The sequence below is a fragment of the Propithecus coquereli genome, unplaced genomic scaffold (genome assembly GCF_000956105.1).
Source record: "Propithecus coquereli isolate 6110/MARCELLA unplaced genomic scaffold, Pcoq_1.0 Scaffold167, whole genome shotgun sequence".
Taxonomy (NCBI): domain Eukaryota; kingdom Metazoa; phylum Chordata; class Mammalia; order Primates; family Indriidae; genus Propithecus; species Propithecus coquereli.
The window spans coordinates 1,588,151-1,604,375 of NW_012141302.1; the positions used below are offsets into that span (position 1 = coordinate 1,588,151).

Sequence of the window (16,225 nt, forward strand, 5' to 3'; positions counted from 1 at the left end):
TTGATTATAGAAGGAAATGGTTGGGGATTAATGTTACCAACTCATGACTGTTCTTTTTTTCTTTTCTTTTTAGGCTGCTGGTCTGGCTACTATGATCTCTACCATGCGACCTGATATAGATAACATGGATGAATATGTCCGTAACACAACAGCTAGAGCTTTTGCTGTTGTAGCCTCTGCCCTGGGCATTCCTTCTTTATTGCCATTCTTAAAAGCTGTGTGCAAAAGCAAGAAGTCCTGGCAAGCGAGACATACTGGTATTAAGATTGTACAGCAGATAGCTATTCTTATGGGCTGTGCCATCTTGCCACATCTGAGAAGTTTAGTTGAAATTATTGAGCATGGTAAGTTGTAATATAACTTTATGTGTGTATACACACACACACACACACGTAAACTTTGTTTGTTTTTAAAGAGATAGGGTCTTGCAGTGTTGCCCGGGCTGGACTGGAACTCCTGGGCTCAAATGATCCTCTTTAGTAGCTGGAAATATAGCATGTCACCAAACCTGGCCTGTCTATATTTACTAGGACAACTGTCCTGAAATTGGGCTACTGATTTGAAGAGATAAATGGATAAACTGTATAAACACTATATATTTTATGATGGGTTTTGTGATACTATCTGCTAACGGTCTGGTTCATATTGACTTTTGCCTAATTTTTTGTAATGTGAACAGTTTGGTTAAATCATTAGATATATTGCTGGAATCTGGATGATACTGTGGAAATTAGGTGATGTTGGTGCATAGTTAAAACCTGTTTGGTTTTGTAGGTCTTGTAGATGAGCAGCAGAAAGTTCGGACCATTAGTGCTTTGGCCATTGCTGCCTTAGCTGAAGCAGCAACTCCTTATGGTATCGAATCTTTTGATTCTGTGTTAAAGCCTCTGTGGAAGGGTATCCGCCAACACAGAGGAAAGGTAAGTCTACCAATTACATTTTGTTTTTCTTTGGATTTCTACTCATCAAATAAAGTTAAGGCAATGTAAATCTAAATGGCTAAAGTACATATATTTTTTATTTCAAAATAGGGTTTGGCTGCTTTCTTAAAGGCTATTGGATATCTTATTCCTCTCATGGATGCAGAATATGCCAACTACTATACAAGAGAAGTGATGTTAATCCTTATTCGAGAATTCCAATCTCCTGATGAAGAAATGAAGAAAATTGTGCTGAAGGTAATTGGTCTAGATTTGTTAATTTAAATTGGATTTGTTTCATGGTTCAGGAGAATTTAAAGTATTTTTTTTAAAAAAACCTATATGTTATACCAGTAAAATATAGTAGAATCAAAAATGTTTGATTTATTTTTAAATTTTATTTTTTAAATGAAGTAATTATCAATAGGTATTCTCTTGATTTAGGTCAGTTGATTTATTGTTACTATTTTTTAACTTTTCAGGTGGTGAAACAATGTTGTGGGACAGATGGTGTAGAAGCCAACTATATTAAAACAGAGATTCTTCCTCCTTTTTTTAAACACTTCTGGCAGCATAGAATGGCTTTGGATAGAAGAAATTACCGACAGGTGAGCTTTTATTGTAAAAGACTATTTTTAGAAATACTTTTGACTCATTCTGTAGCCAGCTTGAATGCATGTTACGTATTATTTTACATATTTTTTGCCTTCATTATCTAACAGTTCATATGTGCTTGATTGTGAAAGGATTATAAAAGATGGCTTTTAGCCAACTAACTTTTTTTTTTTTTAATTAAAGAGATAGGCTCTTGCTTGAGGTGCAGTGGCATGATCATACCTCACTCAGCTTCGCGAGTAGTTGGGGAACAATTAAAAAAAATTTTTTTTGTAGAGATAAGGTCTCACTATGTTGTCTGGAGTAGTATTGAACTTCTGGCCTCAAGCAATCCTCCTGCTCCAGCCTCCCAAAATTCTGGGATTACAGGCACGAACCACCACACTCGGCCTTCCATTTTGTTTTTTCATTCAAGCATAAATACTTAACTATGAATTGATATTTTTGTTGAGTAAATTCAGTTCTTAATCTGGCTACGTAAAACATGGATACAATTTTACTTTGAATCGCCTTCATTTAGACTCATTTCAATTTTTTGGTCACCTTTTTCAGTGTTTAATATATAGGAGTTAACCGTTCTTCCATGCTTATTAGCTAAATAAATAGTATATTTAGAATATTTGGTTTTCATGATGTTGCTTTATTTCCTTGGAAAAACAATAGGCTGCAAAGGTTTTTTTCCTATTCTTTTTAGTTAGTTGATACTACTGTGGAGTTGGCAAACAAAGTAGGTGCAGCAGAAATTATATCCAGGATTGTGGATGATCTGAAAGATGAAGCTGAACAGTACAGAAAAATGGTGATGGAGACAATTGAGAAAATTATGGGCAACTTGGGAGCAGCAGATATTGACCATAAACTTGAGGAACAACTGATTGATGGTATTCTTTATGCTTTCCAAGAACAGACTACAGAGGTAATGATAACTAATTATTAGGTTCAGTTGCTACTGACTTCCATATCTATAGAAAAGCATATTATTTTTCAAGCAAATTTTCCTAAATAATTGAATTTGAAGTAATTTTTAAAAGGCTCATGTTCTCAGTTGATTACCAAGAAATATTCTTCTATCCCAAGTTTTTAGATTTGATTAAAAAAAAAACAAAAACCTAGATGTTTGGGTGGTTTGAGAGGGTTGAATATTAGTATATTTCAGCTGTTCAGTTACAAAGAAACTAAATGAATGTGGTTTTTTATTTAACTTAGCTTTTCTTTTTTAGGACTCAGTAATGTTGAATGGCTTTGGCACAGTGGTTAACGCTCTTGGCAAACGAGTCAAACCATATTTGCCTCAGATCTGTGGTACAGTTTTGTGGCGTTTAAATAACAAATCAGCAAAAGTTAGGCAGCAGGCAGCTGATTTGATTTCTCGAACTGCTGTTGTCATGAAGACTTGTCAAGAGGTAAACATTTTCTCCAGATTCTTATTTCTTCAGTAAATAGTTTAATGTAAATAGTAACATTTTAACATCATTTCTTTTATTATAGGAAAAATTGATGGGGCACTTGGGTGTTGTATTGTATGAGTATTTGGGTGAAGAGTACCCTGAAGTATTGGGCAGCATTCTTGGAGCACTGAAGGCCATTGTAAATGTAATAGGTATGGAATTTGCTGGTCACACAAGATTTTTTGTTTTGTTGTGTTTAACTTACTGTGGTTTTTTGAAAGTAAAATATAGAATAATATTTAGGAGTTGGGAGATTTTTGTTATTCTTTTTTAAGCATTGCAAGATCGTAGTTAAGTCAGGGGGTGTCACAAAAGTCTTGATTCCCAAAACTCATTTGTATTTTACTTCAAAGAGAAAAAAGGGCAAGTTTGGGACATACAAGAAAGGTGGGCGTTGTCATAATTCAAAAAGGTTTTTAGTCATAGAATAGAGTACCCTACTAGAAATAGTGTGTCAACTGAGATACATTCTGCCATCTTCTGCAGGGGGTGAAAAGACATCCCTGATGTTTTAATTTAGTTGTAGAACAAAAAATATACATATTCAACCTTGAATTAGTAGGTGATTATGATAGGTGTTTTGCTTGCTGGCAAGTTTAGAGAATATAGCCAGAAAGAAAAGTGAATTGATCATTACTATCTTGTTTTTATTTATATACCCAAGTCTTTAAAACTGTCCAATCAGTTTTCTAACCCAAAGTGAAAACACAGTTAAGTTACAAATGATCTTGGGTATGGAGAGCAGAGCTTTCATTCTTTTAGGGCAGTAGGATACAGCAAACAAATGGTTTCTTGTGTCCTTCATTGTAATTGAACTTTTGCCAAAAATAACTCTTGCAGGGTTCAGAGGGTCTGAAATAACCTAGCAGGAGGCCAAAATAGCTGGCTGTGATAGCCACTGTTTTTCTCATTTTAATAAAAGGTTTTTATGCATTATAGATCTTTGAATTATTGTATTTACATGTAATCTCCAGTTCAGCCCAGTCCTCTATGCTTGAAGATAGCTACTTGGCAAAAATCAGTTACTTGGCCACTTGTAGGGCTCTGGTTTGCAGGGAGTTGTAAACCATATTGTTTGTCAAGGAAACGGGAAAAGCAATGGAGAGAGAATCAGAGCAAGCAGTTCTAGTTAGAGCAAGAGCCCCTGCCAGCTGCCTCCTTTTTTCTCTCTTCATAGGTGTAAATACCATCCAAGTATGCCCTGCATTGCAGGGAGACTGGAGATCTGTTTGTTTTGCAGTTTAAAGGGTAAGGGGGCCCTTTCTGGAAAATTTTGCTTTAATTTACATGTTTATCTCTGGCTTATATTGTTGTGTATGGCCGGAACATAAGCTGTCCCCATATTTAAATGTCAGTGCACAAATACATTTCAGAACCAAATGAAACTTTTTTCTGTTACTGAGTATCCATCGTTTAACTCACTTCACTGATTTCTTTCATTTCTATGCATAATTAGAAGTTATTAAAAAATTAAAAACAATTCTGAGTCTGGTCAGAATCTGGGGCTTTCTTTTTCCATAGGCAGCTGTAAGTTTATACTTCTGCATAGTCATATATATGACATTGCTGAGTAAAAGGAAAACGAACAAAGGTTGCAGTTCAAACATTGACAGTTTATTGACTTCTATTAAATAGGTATGCATAAGATGACCCCACCAATTAAAGATCTGCTGCCTAGACTCACCCCCATCTTAAAGAATAGGCATGAAAAAGTACAAGAGAATTGTATTGATCTTGTTGGACGTATTGCTGACAGGTAAGCAGATTACCTAAACATTTTTATAAGCAGTATCAGTTTTCAAATTTAGCCACTTTGTATTCAGTTAGCAAAATTTGCTTAATGTTGCTAATGTGTTTGTGGTTATGCTATCCAGTATTAAAACTTTGTTAGATTTCTGTTTGGGAAGTAATGGGAGGGGTTGCAGTTTAGTTTTAACATTAAACTAACCTTTCTGAAGAGTATTAACTTTTTTAATGCTCAAAATGAGTTAATAATCATGTTTTGAGAATTGAATTTATAAATTTACTTTTAAAACTTAATGTCACAAAAAGTTAATTTTTTTTTAATTAGGGGAGCTGAATATGTATCTGCAAGAGAATGGATGAGGATTTGCTTTGAGCTTTTAGAGCTCTTAAAAGCTCACAAAAAAGCTATTCGTAGAGCCACAGTCAACACATTTGGTTATATTGCAAAGGCCATTGGGTGAGTATTATTTACTTCTATTTTTAAAAATTACTTGATAATAAACCCATTGTGTTGAAAAATGCTTCGAAATCTCTTGAGGCATAGTATGGGTAATGCAGTTTTGAGAAAGCACTCCATTTGACCACTGATGTTCCGATATTTGGAATGTTTTCTTAAATTTTTAAATGAATTAAAATAGATGGGTTTGAATTTTCCTGTAGTTACATTTTAGATATTTTCAGGGAAGGACACAATACTGTTTTCAGAACAATTTCTTATTTTTTGGGGTGGGGGGTGGGCAGAATCTCGCTCTGCTTCCTGGGGTACAGTGCCATGGCATCAACCTAGCTCACAGTAACCTCATACTCCTGAGCTCAAGCAATCCTCCTGTTCCGGCCTCCCAGAGTGCTAGGATTGCAGGCAGGAGCCACTGCGCCTGCCTAATTTCAGATTTTTGTTGGTCTTTTTTTAGGGTATTGCTTAAAATGTTAAGGCAAATTCTTAATCTCACAGTATCATTCAAGTCTCATGTTAATGCTTTGTGTGTTTTTCAAATGTTATTCTAGCCGAGTGCAGGGACTCATGCCTGTAATCCCAGCACTTTGGGAGGCCGAGGAGTTGGGAGACCATCCTGGGCAACATAGTAAGATCCCGTCCTATAAAAAATTTTTTCAAAAAAATTAGCTGGGCATGGTGGCACATACCCTGTAGTCCTAGATACTGGGGAGGCTGAGGTGGGAGGATCCCTTGGGCTCCGGAGTTCAAGGCTGTAGTGAGCTATGATCATGCCACTGCACATCAGCCTGGGTGACAGAGTGAGACCCTGTCTCTTAAAAAAAAAAAAGTTACTCTATTAATCCACAGACTTAACTGAATTATAGCTGCTTTATGAGATAATTTATAGTTATTTGCCTCCATTCCATCAGAACCAAACTAGGAAAAACAGTCATGGGAAATGAGACACTGCATATACAAGTGGCTTATTAAGAAAATATTTTCAAGAGATATATAGCATAAGGTAGAATTAATCAGATCCTCCCCGCAAACACACCAGTTTTTTTCTTTGGTAGCAGTAATATTTATTTCAGTGGTGATGGAGTCAAGAAATTTGCAATGAATAGATGTTTAGCAAACTTTTTAGCCCCACTGTTCCTCTAAGCTTATAGCAAAGATAAGTGCTTAAAGAATGAACAAGTAGATGTAGTAAACGTGTGTGGGAGTGAAGATAAGGAAAATAGGTTTTGTATGTTTCAACATTGGAGACCACAGTTTGGATGCTCCTTTCACCGTAAGATTGCCTAGTTTTAGTGCCCATTTTGATATCTCAAAGAATTACTCAATTTAAGCATTTTATTAAATTTCTTTATATTTCAGAAAATTTAACTGGAGACTGAAAATTACATTTCAAAATGAATTCATTTGAATTGACTTTTTAAAAAATTGACTTTTTATAATTTATATGAAATTCTTAAGTAGAAACAACAGTGTCAGTGACTTGAAAGTATTACCTTTTATCATAAAATTACTGAGGTTCCTTGTAAAATTCTATTCTACATTTTTTCTTTTCCCTCCAAAAACATTTTGACTTGTAATTTAACAGTTTGTTGACACGTGTGATTTTTTTTTTTTTCTAGCCCTCATGACGTATTGGCTACACTTTTAAACAACCTCAAAGTTCAGGAAAGGCAGAACAGAGTTTGTACCACTGTAGCAATAGCTATTGTTGCAGAAACATGTTCACCTTTCACAGTACTCCCTGCCTTAATGAATGAATACAGAGTTCCTGAACTCAATGTTCAAAATGGAGTGTTGAAATCACTTTCCTTCTTGTTTGAATACATTGGTGAAATGGGAAAGGACTACATTTATGCTGTAACACCTTTACTTGAAGATGCTTTGATGGATAGGTAAGTGACTTAAACTAAATACAAGAAAATAATTATAATTCTTCCTTCATTTTAGAACTTACTGGAATAATTAATAGACCTGTTTCTTGTGATGTAGTTAAAGATGAAATATTTGCCTGGATTCTTAGGACACTGTAAATATGATTTGGTATCTCAAAATAGTGTGAATGCTATAATGGTTCCCAAAGATTTCTTTCAAGTGCCCTCCCAGTCTTCTTTCATATCTGTTAGACTAAATAATAAGAAAGCAGTGATTGATCAACTTTCATTTATTTATTTTTTTCTTTTGCCATAGTTGGCAGGATCAACTTTTGTTTTAAAAATTAGTGTGATTAGAGGAAATAATGAACTTGAGCTAATTAGTGTGGCAGAAGGCCTGATCTTTTTAGCTTTTTATTATAGGTGAAGCATAGGTTTCTCCATTAAATTACTGAACATAGCCTGCCAGAGCTACACTATTCCCATTGCAAGTTCCCAGTGGTTCAGATGGTAGCCAACAATACAGTACTGCTCAAGTCATTTCAGATTCCTGATACCTTTTACCATCTAGACTGATAGATAGCCTTACACACAAAATTAACAAGAAAGTGTAAAGGAAAGCACAGGGTCCAAGTAGTAAGGGAAAGAACTATTTTTATTGGTTTTTTATTTTTCAGGAGAGATAAGTTACTCAAGTTAGAGCCCATTCAATTACTTTTATGTACAGATTACAGTTACTCATTAATGACCTTCTAAAAGGGAGACTTAACGGATTCAACATTACCACCAGAAGGTATATAAGCAAGACTTGAAGACACAGTAAGAATTGTACTCTGTAAAAGCCTGGCCACCTGGGGCCCAACAAAGTAGGGTGTATCACCCTGGCTCCTTAGTCCTCAGTGAGAAGTGCCTGAGCATCATAGTAGTCAATAATGTATGTGACCTGCAGTTAAAAATTATGCCCTATGTTGAGGTAGTAACTCCATCGAAAATTACTAAATGAACCAATACTTTAATTGGAAAATTTAATGGGGAATACTGCTCACTGTTAGGCTAAATAAATTAGACATTATTACAATAAATAAGAAAAGTAAAGATGTTAGTAAGTACCAATCTTTTTTTCTTATACTTTTGAGATGTTCTGACTATTTTGGGGGGAAAGTGTGGGAACTCATTGCTCATGCTCAGTTGAATAATTGTGGAATGAATAACTCACTGATTTGTCGTAAACATAAGTTCAGTTAATGTGGGAGATGATAGTTATTTCTGTAGGTTTGAAAAAATTACTGATCTATTCCTCTCCCCAAATAGAATTCTTCTTGAATAAAACTTAAAATTTATATGAGAAACAATCTAGTTTAGTTATCTATTAAATATTAGTATCTGAATTACTATCAGATTTTAAGTGTATAGGGTTTAAAATGAAATACGACTATTAATCATTCATATGTAAGAGTCACATGTCTCCTCTTTAATAGAATACTAAAACTGAGGTTGCACAGAACTATCTTGCTCACAATCCTTGTAAAAGATAATTAGAAAATATGGCTTAATTTTTGAGTCATAGTGAGGTTTGTGTCATTAAGTCATCAGAAGTTCTCAAGTGGAATCATTAGTTATACTAAAAGATATGTTGTGGAGTCATGAAGTGTTAGGATGACTGTGCATCTGTTTGGTGCACTGAATTAGTAATTTAGTTTCTAGTGGTCAGGTGAATATTTCCTGTACCACTAAGACTGTAACTTAATAAAACATGTTTTCCCCTCCATTACAGGGACCTTGTACACAGACAGACAGCTAGTGCGGTGGTACAACACATGTCACTTGGGGTTTATGGATTTGGTTGTGAAGATTCACTGAATCACTTGTTGAACTATGTATGGCCCAATGTGTTTGAGACATCTCCTCATGTAATTCAGGCAGTTATGGGAGCCCTGGAGGGCCTGAGAGTTGCTATTGGACCATGTAGAATGTTGCAGTATTGCTTACAGGTAGGTTAAAGATTTTTATGATTACTCAGTAAGAGAAGTCATTTAGTTTATTGAATTAATATAAGTCACTGTTCCTGATTATCAGTAGGGTATATTGTGCCATATAGGAGAAGAGTTGTGTGGTGAGGGCGAAATCAGGTTTTGTCTTTGCTCATTACAGTTTTGTGCAGTTGCCAGGTTCCCCCTCGCCACTAAGGGAAATGTTTTGAATCATATCTTTTATGTTATGGTTATGTATGTTCTTGAAAATTGAAATAATGTAACCTTTCAATTATTCTAGGGTCTGTTTCACCCAGCCCGGAAAGTGAGAGATGTGTATTGGAAAATTTACAACTCCATCTACATTGGTTCCCAGGATGCTCTCATAGCACATTACCCAAGAATCTACAATGATGATAAGAACACCTATATTCGTTATGAACTTGACTATATCTTATAATTTTATTGTTTATTTTGTGTTTAATGCACAGCTATTTCACACTTTAAACTTGCTTCGATTTGGTGATGTAAACTTTTAAACATTGCAGATCAGTATAGAACTGGTCATAGAGGAAGAGCTAGAAATCCAGTAGCATGATTTTTAAATAACCTGTCTTTGTTTTTGATGTTAAACAGTAAACGCCAGTAGTGACCAAGAACACAGTGATTACACACACTATACTGGAGGGATTTCATTTTTAATTCATCTTTATGAAGATTTAGAAATCATTCCTTGTGTTTAAAGGGAATGTTTAATTGAGAAATAAACATTTGTGTACAAAATGATAATTTGTGTGTGTTTTTTGAACATGACTTGTAAAATGCGGAACTTTGATAAAGTATTAGTTTGTGTGGAATAAGTGACTTAATTTCATTTTCTGTCACCTGGTTTATAGAAAGTAGCAGAATACAAGCTATATAAAGTGATGGCATCTTTGTCAAAATTCCATTGTTCTGTTGATGATGGTGAGAAGAATTGCTTTGGGGGTGTTCCCCTCAAACTAGCACAACCATTCCTTCACCATAGAAAAATAGCACTTTTGCTGAACTGTCTTGAATGATACTATTTTGTACTTACATAGCGCCTTTCATCTCTTCATTTCTCAAAATGCTTTATGAACATGTTTCAAGGAAGTGGTTTAAGTCAGGCCCAACTCTTGAAAAGTCTGCTGTGTTTAGAAAGTGGAGAAGATAACTTCAAAACTGCTTTCTGCCTGTTGGGAGTGAGGCTACCTAAGTAATGGTAATAGAAAAAGACAATCTTGGGATTTTTTCCCATGTCATAAACCACTCCTCAGCAATGTATTCCATAAATGTGTGTTGAGCACCCACCGTATGCTGGCCACTGTGCTGAGACGCAGGGGATACAAAGGTGCATATGACCTGCCCGTTACCCTTAAATGCAGTATAACGGAGAAGGGGAGACACATCTCGTTACAGATTCCTTTTATGCTGTGATAATACATAGTGGCAGTAGCTGAAATGTCCAGGCTTGCGTAGCTTTGTTTTCAGTGATTAGATAATAAGGAGATCTAAGTGTCTAGCATAAACTGAAATGCCATTTAGTTCTAGAGGAACTAAGCATTAAAGCAGCACTGTACTATTTTTTGGTAAATGTTTAAGAATATTTTCAGCCTTTTAAAATTTTATGGCCCAGATTTCCCATACTATTTTTACTGTTTTGTCTCCCTATGTTAGTACTTCAGTGAACTCTAAAGGGAAAAGAAAGTTCTGCAAGCAGTATTAGCATATGGTGACTCTACTACTATAAAACTGTTGTTTGGGAATTAGGAGGTTTGTGCCTTCTGTTAACATTGAGGGGGCTCCTACTTCGGAAGCTTAGAAAGCGCTTATAATTGGATGACTTTTAATAAATTGATAATGTGCATTAACTGATTTTCCAAGTAGAATTTGTAAGTCATTGTTACTTGTGTGACATAACTTTCTGAAAACGTCACTGTGGTAAAAAACACAAATTCCAAACCCATCTTTCTGTTCTTAGAAGTTTTCTAGCAGTACCTCACATGCAGCATTAAATCTTGCTGTTCTGTATAGTTGATATCAAATGACCTTCAGTAATTACTAATAAGAATTGAATACAATTAGATTTCAAAGCAGAAATTTAATTATATTTTCAATTCAAGTACTTAACAGCTTCAGTTGGCTTAACCCCTGGCTATTTATGGAAAATGTGCTTTTTAGTGGCAATATAGAGCAAAGGAGACTACTACACCTTAAGTGACTTTTTCCTGATGCAAATGATGTGAGGATAGGAGGGAGGTACTGAAGGCTGTGATCTAAAAAATTGGGACCAAATAGAGGCTCACAGACGTTTGGATTATTTTATGTGGTCATTATTAGATAAGGAAAGCATTTTGTGATACACTTACGTGAAAGACGCTATGTGAAGTTTTATCTTCTCAAAGACTTTTTCTTTTGGTATTTCTTAAAGCCAAACTTAAGCAAGAAGAAATTAATGTTCTTAAGGGGACAAAGGGTGGGTTTTTCTGTGGGCTTTCATTGGTTTTTCTGTGGGCCATTGCCCCCTAATGGAATTGATCTCTTTGGCTGTTTGATTTTTTTCATATTGTATTTTTAAAATTTGTTGTACGGTGCCCTGTGAGCATCAAGTACCACCAGATGAATAAAACTTATTATATCTAAAGTCTTAGTAGACCGATTTTTAATCCTAGCTGACTCTGTATTGTTATGACACTACACTCTGTTGTGGTTGTGCCATTTTAATAATATCGAGCTCTTTGGGTTGTTTTCCAAACAAGGGAACTTAATGTTGAAAAACCAGAGAACTTTGTTGAATAAGAAACTGAAAGGGTGGGGGGAAAGAAAAAAAGAAAGAAACTGAAAAAGACAATTGCAGTCATATGGGTTCTGTTGTTTGGCTTTTTGGTTTCTAGTGGTTCTTAACCAAAAGGTTAAAAGAAGCAAAAACTACAGCTACCTCGGGGTTTCTCAACCTCAACATTGTTGACGTTTCAGGCCAGATAAGTCGTTATTTTGGGGGCAGGTGGGTTGTCCTGTGCATTGCAGGATGTTCAGCAGCATCCTTGACATCTGTTTACTAGGTACCAGTAGCATACTCCCAGCCCAGCTGTGACAGCACAAAAGGCCTCCAGACATTGTCTCATGCCCCTTGGAAGGCAAAATCTTGAGAACCACTGAGATAGCCTCAGACTTGTTTAAGCAGGACTCACATGTCTGATAAAGTATGATGTAAAAAGTAATTTTAGGCAGCAATTGCCTAGGAAGTAACTAGAAATACTGTTTGGCAAGTACTTTAAAATCCATCTTGGGTAAAGCTCCACCTTTTCCTGGGGAAAGCAAGCTGTGAAAATGTGTAAGATGTTGACCACTCACTGGTTCTCAGAGCATCTTGCGGCACAGTTGGAGCCAGGTGTGCAGCTTGAGCAGGACTAGAGGTGGCTCGGTGCTGCACTTGGCATGAGCTGTGAGCTGGCAATATAGTTGGGCTGTAAGATACAGCTGGAAGAGGAGGCCCCGCAGGGCACAGAGACCCTTTTCTCCCCATCTAAGAAATTTGGAGAGGAAACCACAGAGTTTAAGGTAGAGACTTTAGGTTAGCAAGGCAGTCAAGATTTGTAGGCAGGAGGGAGTAAGTAAGTAAACTAGAGAGTGTAATCAGTGACATCTGTAGGGTTTATGCTAGAACTAATTTTTAAAATTCATTCTTAATTCATTTTGTGGATTCAAAAAAGATTTTTATAAAAGGACATGCTTGGGCATCATGTTGGATACTTTATTTCGCATATAAACAACATTTTTGATGCTCAACTAGTATAAATCTTCAGAGTTACAGGATTTTTTACTTTTTTTATTTTAAAATTTTGGAATAATTTTAGATTTACAGAAAAGCTGCAAAGATAACAAGTGTTTCCATATACCTCTTACCCAGATTGTCCTATTGTTAACATCTTACATCACCATGGTACATTTGTCAAAACTAAGAAACCAACATTAATACATTTCTATTAGCTAAACTCCGGACTTTTTTCGGTTTCACCTGCTTTTTCATTAATGTCCTCTTTCTGTTTTTTTTTTTTTTTTCAGCATATCATGGGGGTACAAATATTTAGGTTATGTATATTGTCTTTGCTCCACCTGAGTCAGAGCTTCAAGTGTGACCATTCCCCAGACGGTGTACACCTCACCCATTAGGTGTGTATATACCCATCCCCTCCTGCCCACTTCCGTCTGCCCGACACCCGATGAATGCTCTTACTATATGTGCACTTAAGTGTTGATCAGTTAAAACCAATTTGTTGGTGAGTACCTATGGTGCTTGTTTTTCCATTCTTGTGATACTTCACTTAGTAAAATGGGTTCCAGCTCTATCCAGGGTAATACAAGAGGTGCTATATCACTATTGTTTCTTGTGGCTGAGTAGAACTCCATGGTATACATATACCACATTTTCTTAATCCACTCATGTATTGATGGACACTTAGGTTGTTTCCATCTTTGCAATTGTGAATTGTGCTGCTATAAACATTCTAGTGCAGATGTCTTTTTCATAGAATGTCTTGTATTCTTTGGGGTAGATGCCCAGTAATGGGATTGCTGGATCAAATGGTAGTTCTACTTGTAGCTCTTTGAGGTAACTCCATATTACTTTCCACAGAGATTGTACTAGTTTGCCGTCCCGCCAGCAATGTAGGAGTGTTCCTATCTCTCCGCATCCATGCCACCATTTATTGTTTTGGGACTTTTTGATAAAGGCTATTCTCACTGGAGATAAGTGATATCTCATCGTGGTTTTGATTTGCATTTCCCTGATGATTAGAGATGTTGAGCATTTTTTCATGTTTGTTGGCCATTATTCTGTCTTCTTTTGAAAAGTTTCTGTTCGTGTCCTTTGCCCACTTTTTGATAGAGTCGTTTGATTTTTTTTTACCGATTTTCCTCAGTTCTATAGAGATTCTCGTTATCAGCCCTTTATTGGATGTGTAACATGCGAATATTTTCTCCCATTCTGTAGGTTTTCTGCTTGCTCTCATGATGGTTTCCTTGGCTGTGCAGAAGTTTTTTAATTTGATCATGTCCTATTTATTTATTTTTGTTGTTGCTGTGATTGCTTTTGGGGTCTTCTTCATAAATTATTTGCCTAGGCCAATGTCTATAAGAGTTTTTCCAACCTTTTCTTCTAGAATTCTTGTTCTTATAATTTCATACCTTAGATTTAAGTCTGTTATCCACCGTGAGTTGATTTTTGTGAGAGGTGAAAGGATGTGCAAATTGACCTCCCTGTCAGTAGGTGGCGCTTGCTGGGAGGGACAAGCTGCAGTGTTGTGTTTGGGTGCTGTAACCAGTTCTTGTTCCATGCCTCAGGTGGTGGGTGGGGCCTTGGGACTTCCAGGTGTGTCCTTATTCTCCACCTCAGTAGGGGCAGGCAGGGGAGTGAGGCTGGTCGGAGCTGGGTTGGGTGAGCCTGCCCTCAACCTCCACAAATGCTGTTAGCAGGGGTCAGAGTTCTGTTCTCTACTTCCGGGCAAAGCTGCCAGGGAGGAACTGACCCCACTCAGCCAAAAAGTCTGCGTGTGGGGGTGGGGCTGTCTGAGACCTGCAGTATGGAGCAGGCCTTGCTCCTTTCCGCCCTCCTACTCCTCAGTTTCTCCGTGATTTTTCCCCGGCCTCTGCCGGCAGGCAGGACCTCAAGCCAGTGGATCTCCCTTGGCCGGGAGGTTTCCTGCCTGAGGGAGGAGGGTTGCCCCTCAAGCCTGCTGATCTGCCCCTGAGGGCACACACACCAGTAGGCTGGTTCACAAATATCCCTACTATGCCCCAGGGCAATGCGATCGAGACCTGGGTGTACTGGAATCTGGTCTTCGGGCCTGTGCCTGGGCCTCAGAGATCAATCCCTGACCCTGCTGGGGGGAGGAGAGCTGGTCTCAAGTCACGCATGGGGTGCCCAAGCTGGATCAATGTCTCTGCCTCAGGATTTCACCCGCTCTCCTGGAGTCACCAGGCAAGCAGCACCTGGGAGGGCTGGTGGGTAGGGAGCTCACAGTCTGAGTACCCGTCAGTTCGCTGTAGGGCCCCAAAAGGACAGGTTCTGCTCCCTGCAGATGCCTCTGGGTCGTGGCTAAATTGTCTCTCTCGGCAGCTGCGGGTAGGGAAGGGGAGAATGAAGCACTAAGGCACCTGCTGATCAGCTGGGATCTGAGGGCCAGGAGGTGCCCTGTCCACAAGAGGCCAACTGTGGCGGCCGTCTCTGGCCTGGTGTTGGCAGGTGTCTTGAACGGCTCAGGAGCCCACCAGCTGTTGGAAATGCAAGGGAGGGGAAATTTAACTGCTCTACCTACCCTTGTCGCTGGTCTCCAAACCTCTCGGGACCTTTCTCCTTCCAGTTCTCCTCCGCAACTTCTTCCCGTGGAGTCTCCTGTAGTTTCAGGCACCCTTCCTTCCGACCCTCACCCGATCTATGTTTGGCTGCCTGTTTATTTTTTTTCGCTTTCTTCTAAAACCTATCTTTCTTGCAGAGACACTCTGGTTGGAGGCTTTTCTCATCTGCCATCTTGCCAGTCCTCTGGATACTTTGTTTTTTATAGCCTGATAAATACTAAGTTTTTTTGGAAGGAAATTTTTAACAAGTTATAATAGTAAGCTGAAAGGGTTTGGGGGGATTTAATCAGAAGTGTTATCCTGAAATATCTGTGCTGGGAAAAAAACTTGCCCCAAACTCTAAAAAAATTTTCAAATACTGAGAAAAGTTGAGAATAGTACAATGAGGACCTGTATATCTTTAACCTGAATTCAATAATTAAAATTTTGCTACATTTGCTTTTACATGTTTTTAAATAGTATAAATTCATGAGGATTTTGAAGCAGTATAGGACTAGAGAAAATAGAGATGGAGACTGATGAGCTAAAGAAAGCAGGTGACTGCTTGAATGAGTGTCTGATGAGGTGGAGAGGGGATGGAAGTCAGACACAGGGGGAAAAATTTCTTTGGTCAGAATGAACAACATCTTTACCTGAGTCCATAAGGAAAAAGATACGGTGGCAGGTAGGTATGAAATGTTCATCCATGGCATGTCAAGAATCAAAATATAAAAATAGTTTTATATTTTATAAAAATAGTTTGAAATAGTTTTATATTTTGGAACTTTAGAAACAAGTAGACATAAATGAAAATCTGACTTGTGCAAAAAATTCAAACAAGAAG

At 37.4% G+C, this 16,225-nt stretch overlaps 1 protein-coding gene across 1 annotated transcript in view; it reads left to right on the forward strand.

Annotated features, from left to right (window-relative positions):
* Window positions 1-9,809, forward strand: part of SF3B1 (splicing factor 3b, subunit 1, 155kDa) — a 35,900-nt gene extending 26,091 nt beyond the window's left edge. The window contains exons 14-25 of the mRNA XM_012641652.1: window positions 74-344; window positions 775-920; window positions 1,032-1,178; window positions 1,403-1,528; window positions 2,230-2,451; window positions 2,756-2,938; window positions 3,024-3,135; window positions 4,619-4,739; window positions 5,055-5,186; window positions 6,803-7,075; window positions 8,829-9,045; window positions 9,326-9,809. Of these exons, the coding sequence (XP_012497106.1) occupies window positions 74-344; window positions 775-920; window positions 1,032-1,178; window positions 1,403-1,528; window positions 2,230-2,451; window positions 2,756-2,938; window positions 3,024-3,135; window positions 4,619-4,739; window positions 5,055-5,186; window positions 6,803-7,075; window positions 8,829-9,045; window positions 9,326-9,484 (2,109 nt within the window). The 3' untranslated portion in view covers window positions 9,485-9,809. The remainder of the gene's footprint in view (window positions 1-73; window positions 345-774; window positions 921-1,031; window positions 1,179-1,402; window positions 1,529-2,229; window positions 2,452-2,755; window positions 2,939-3,023; window positions 3,136-4,618; window positions 4,740-5,054; window positions 5,187-6,802; window positions 7,076-8,828; window positions 9,046-9,325) is intronic.
* Window positions 9,810-16,225: the final 6,416 nt, after the last annotated feature.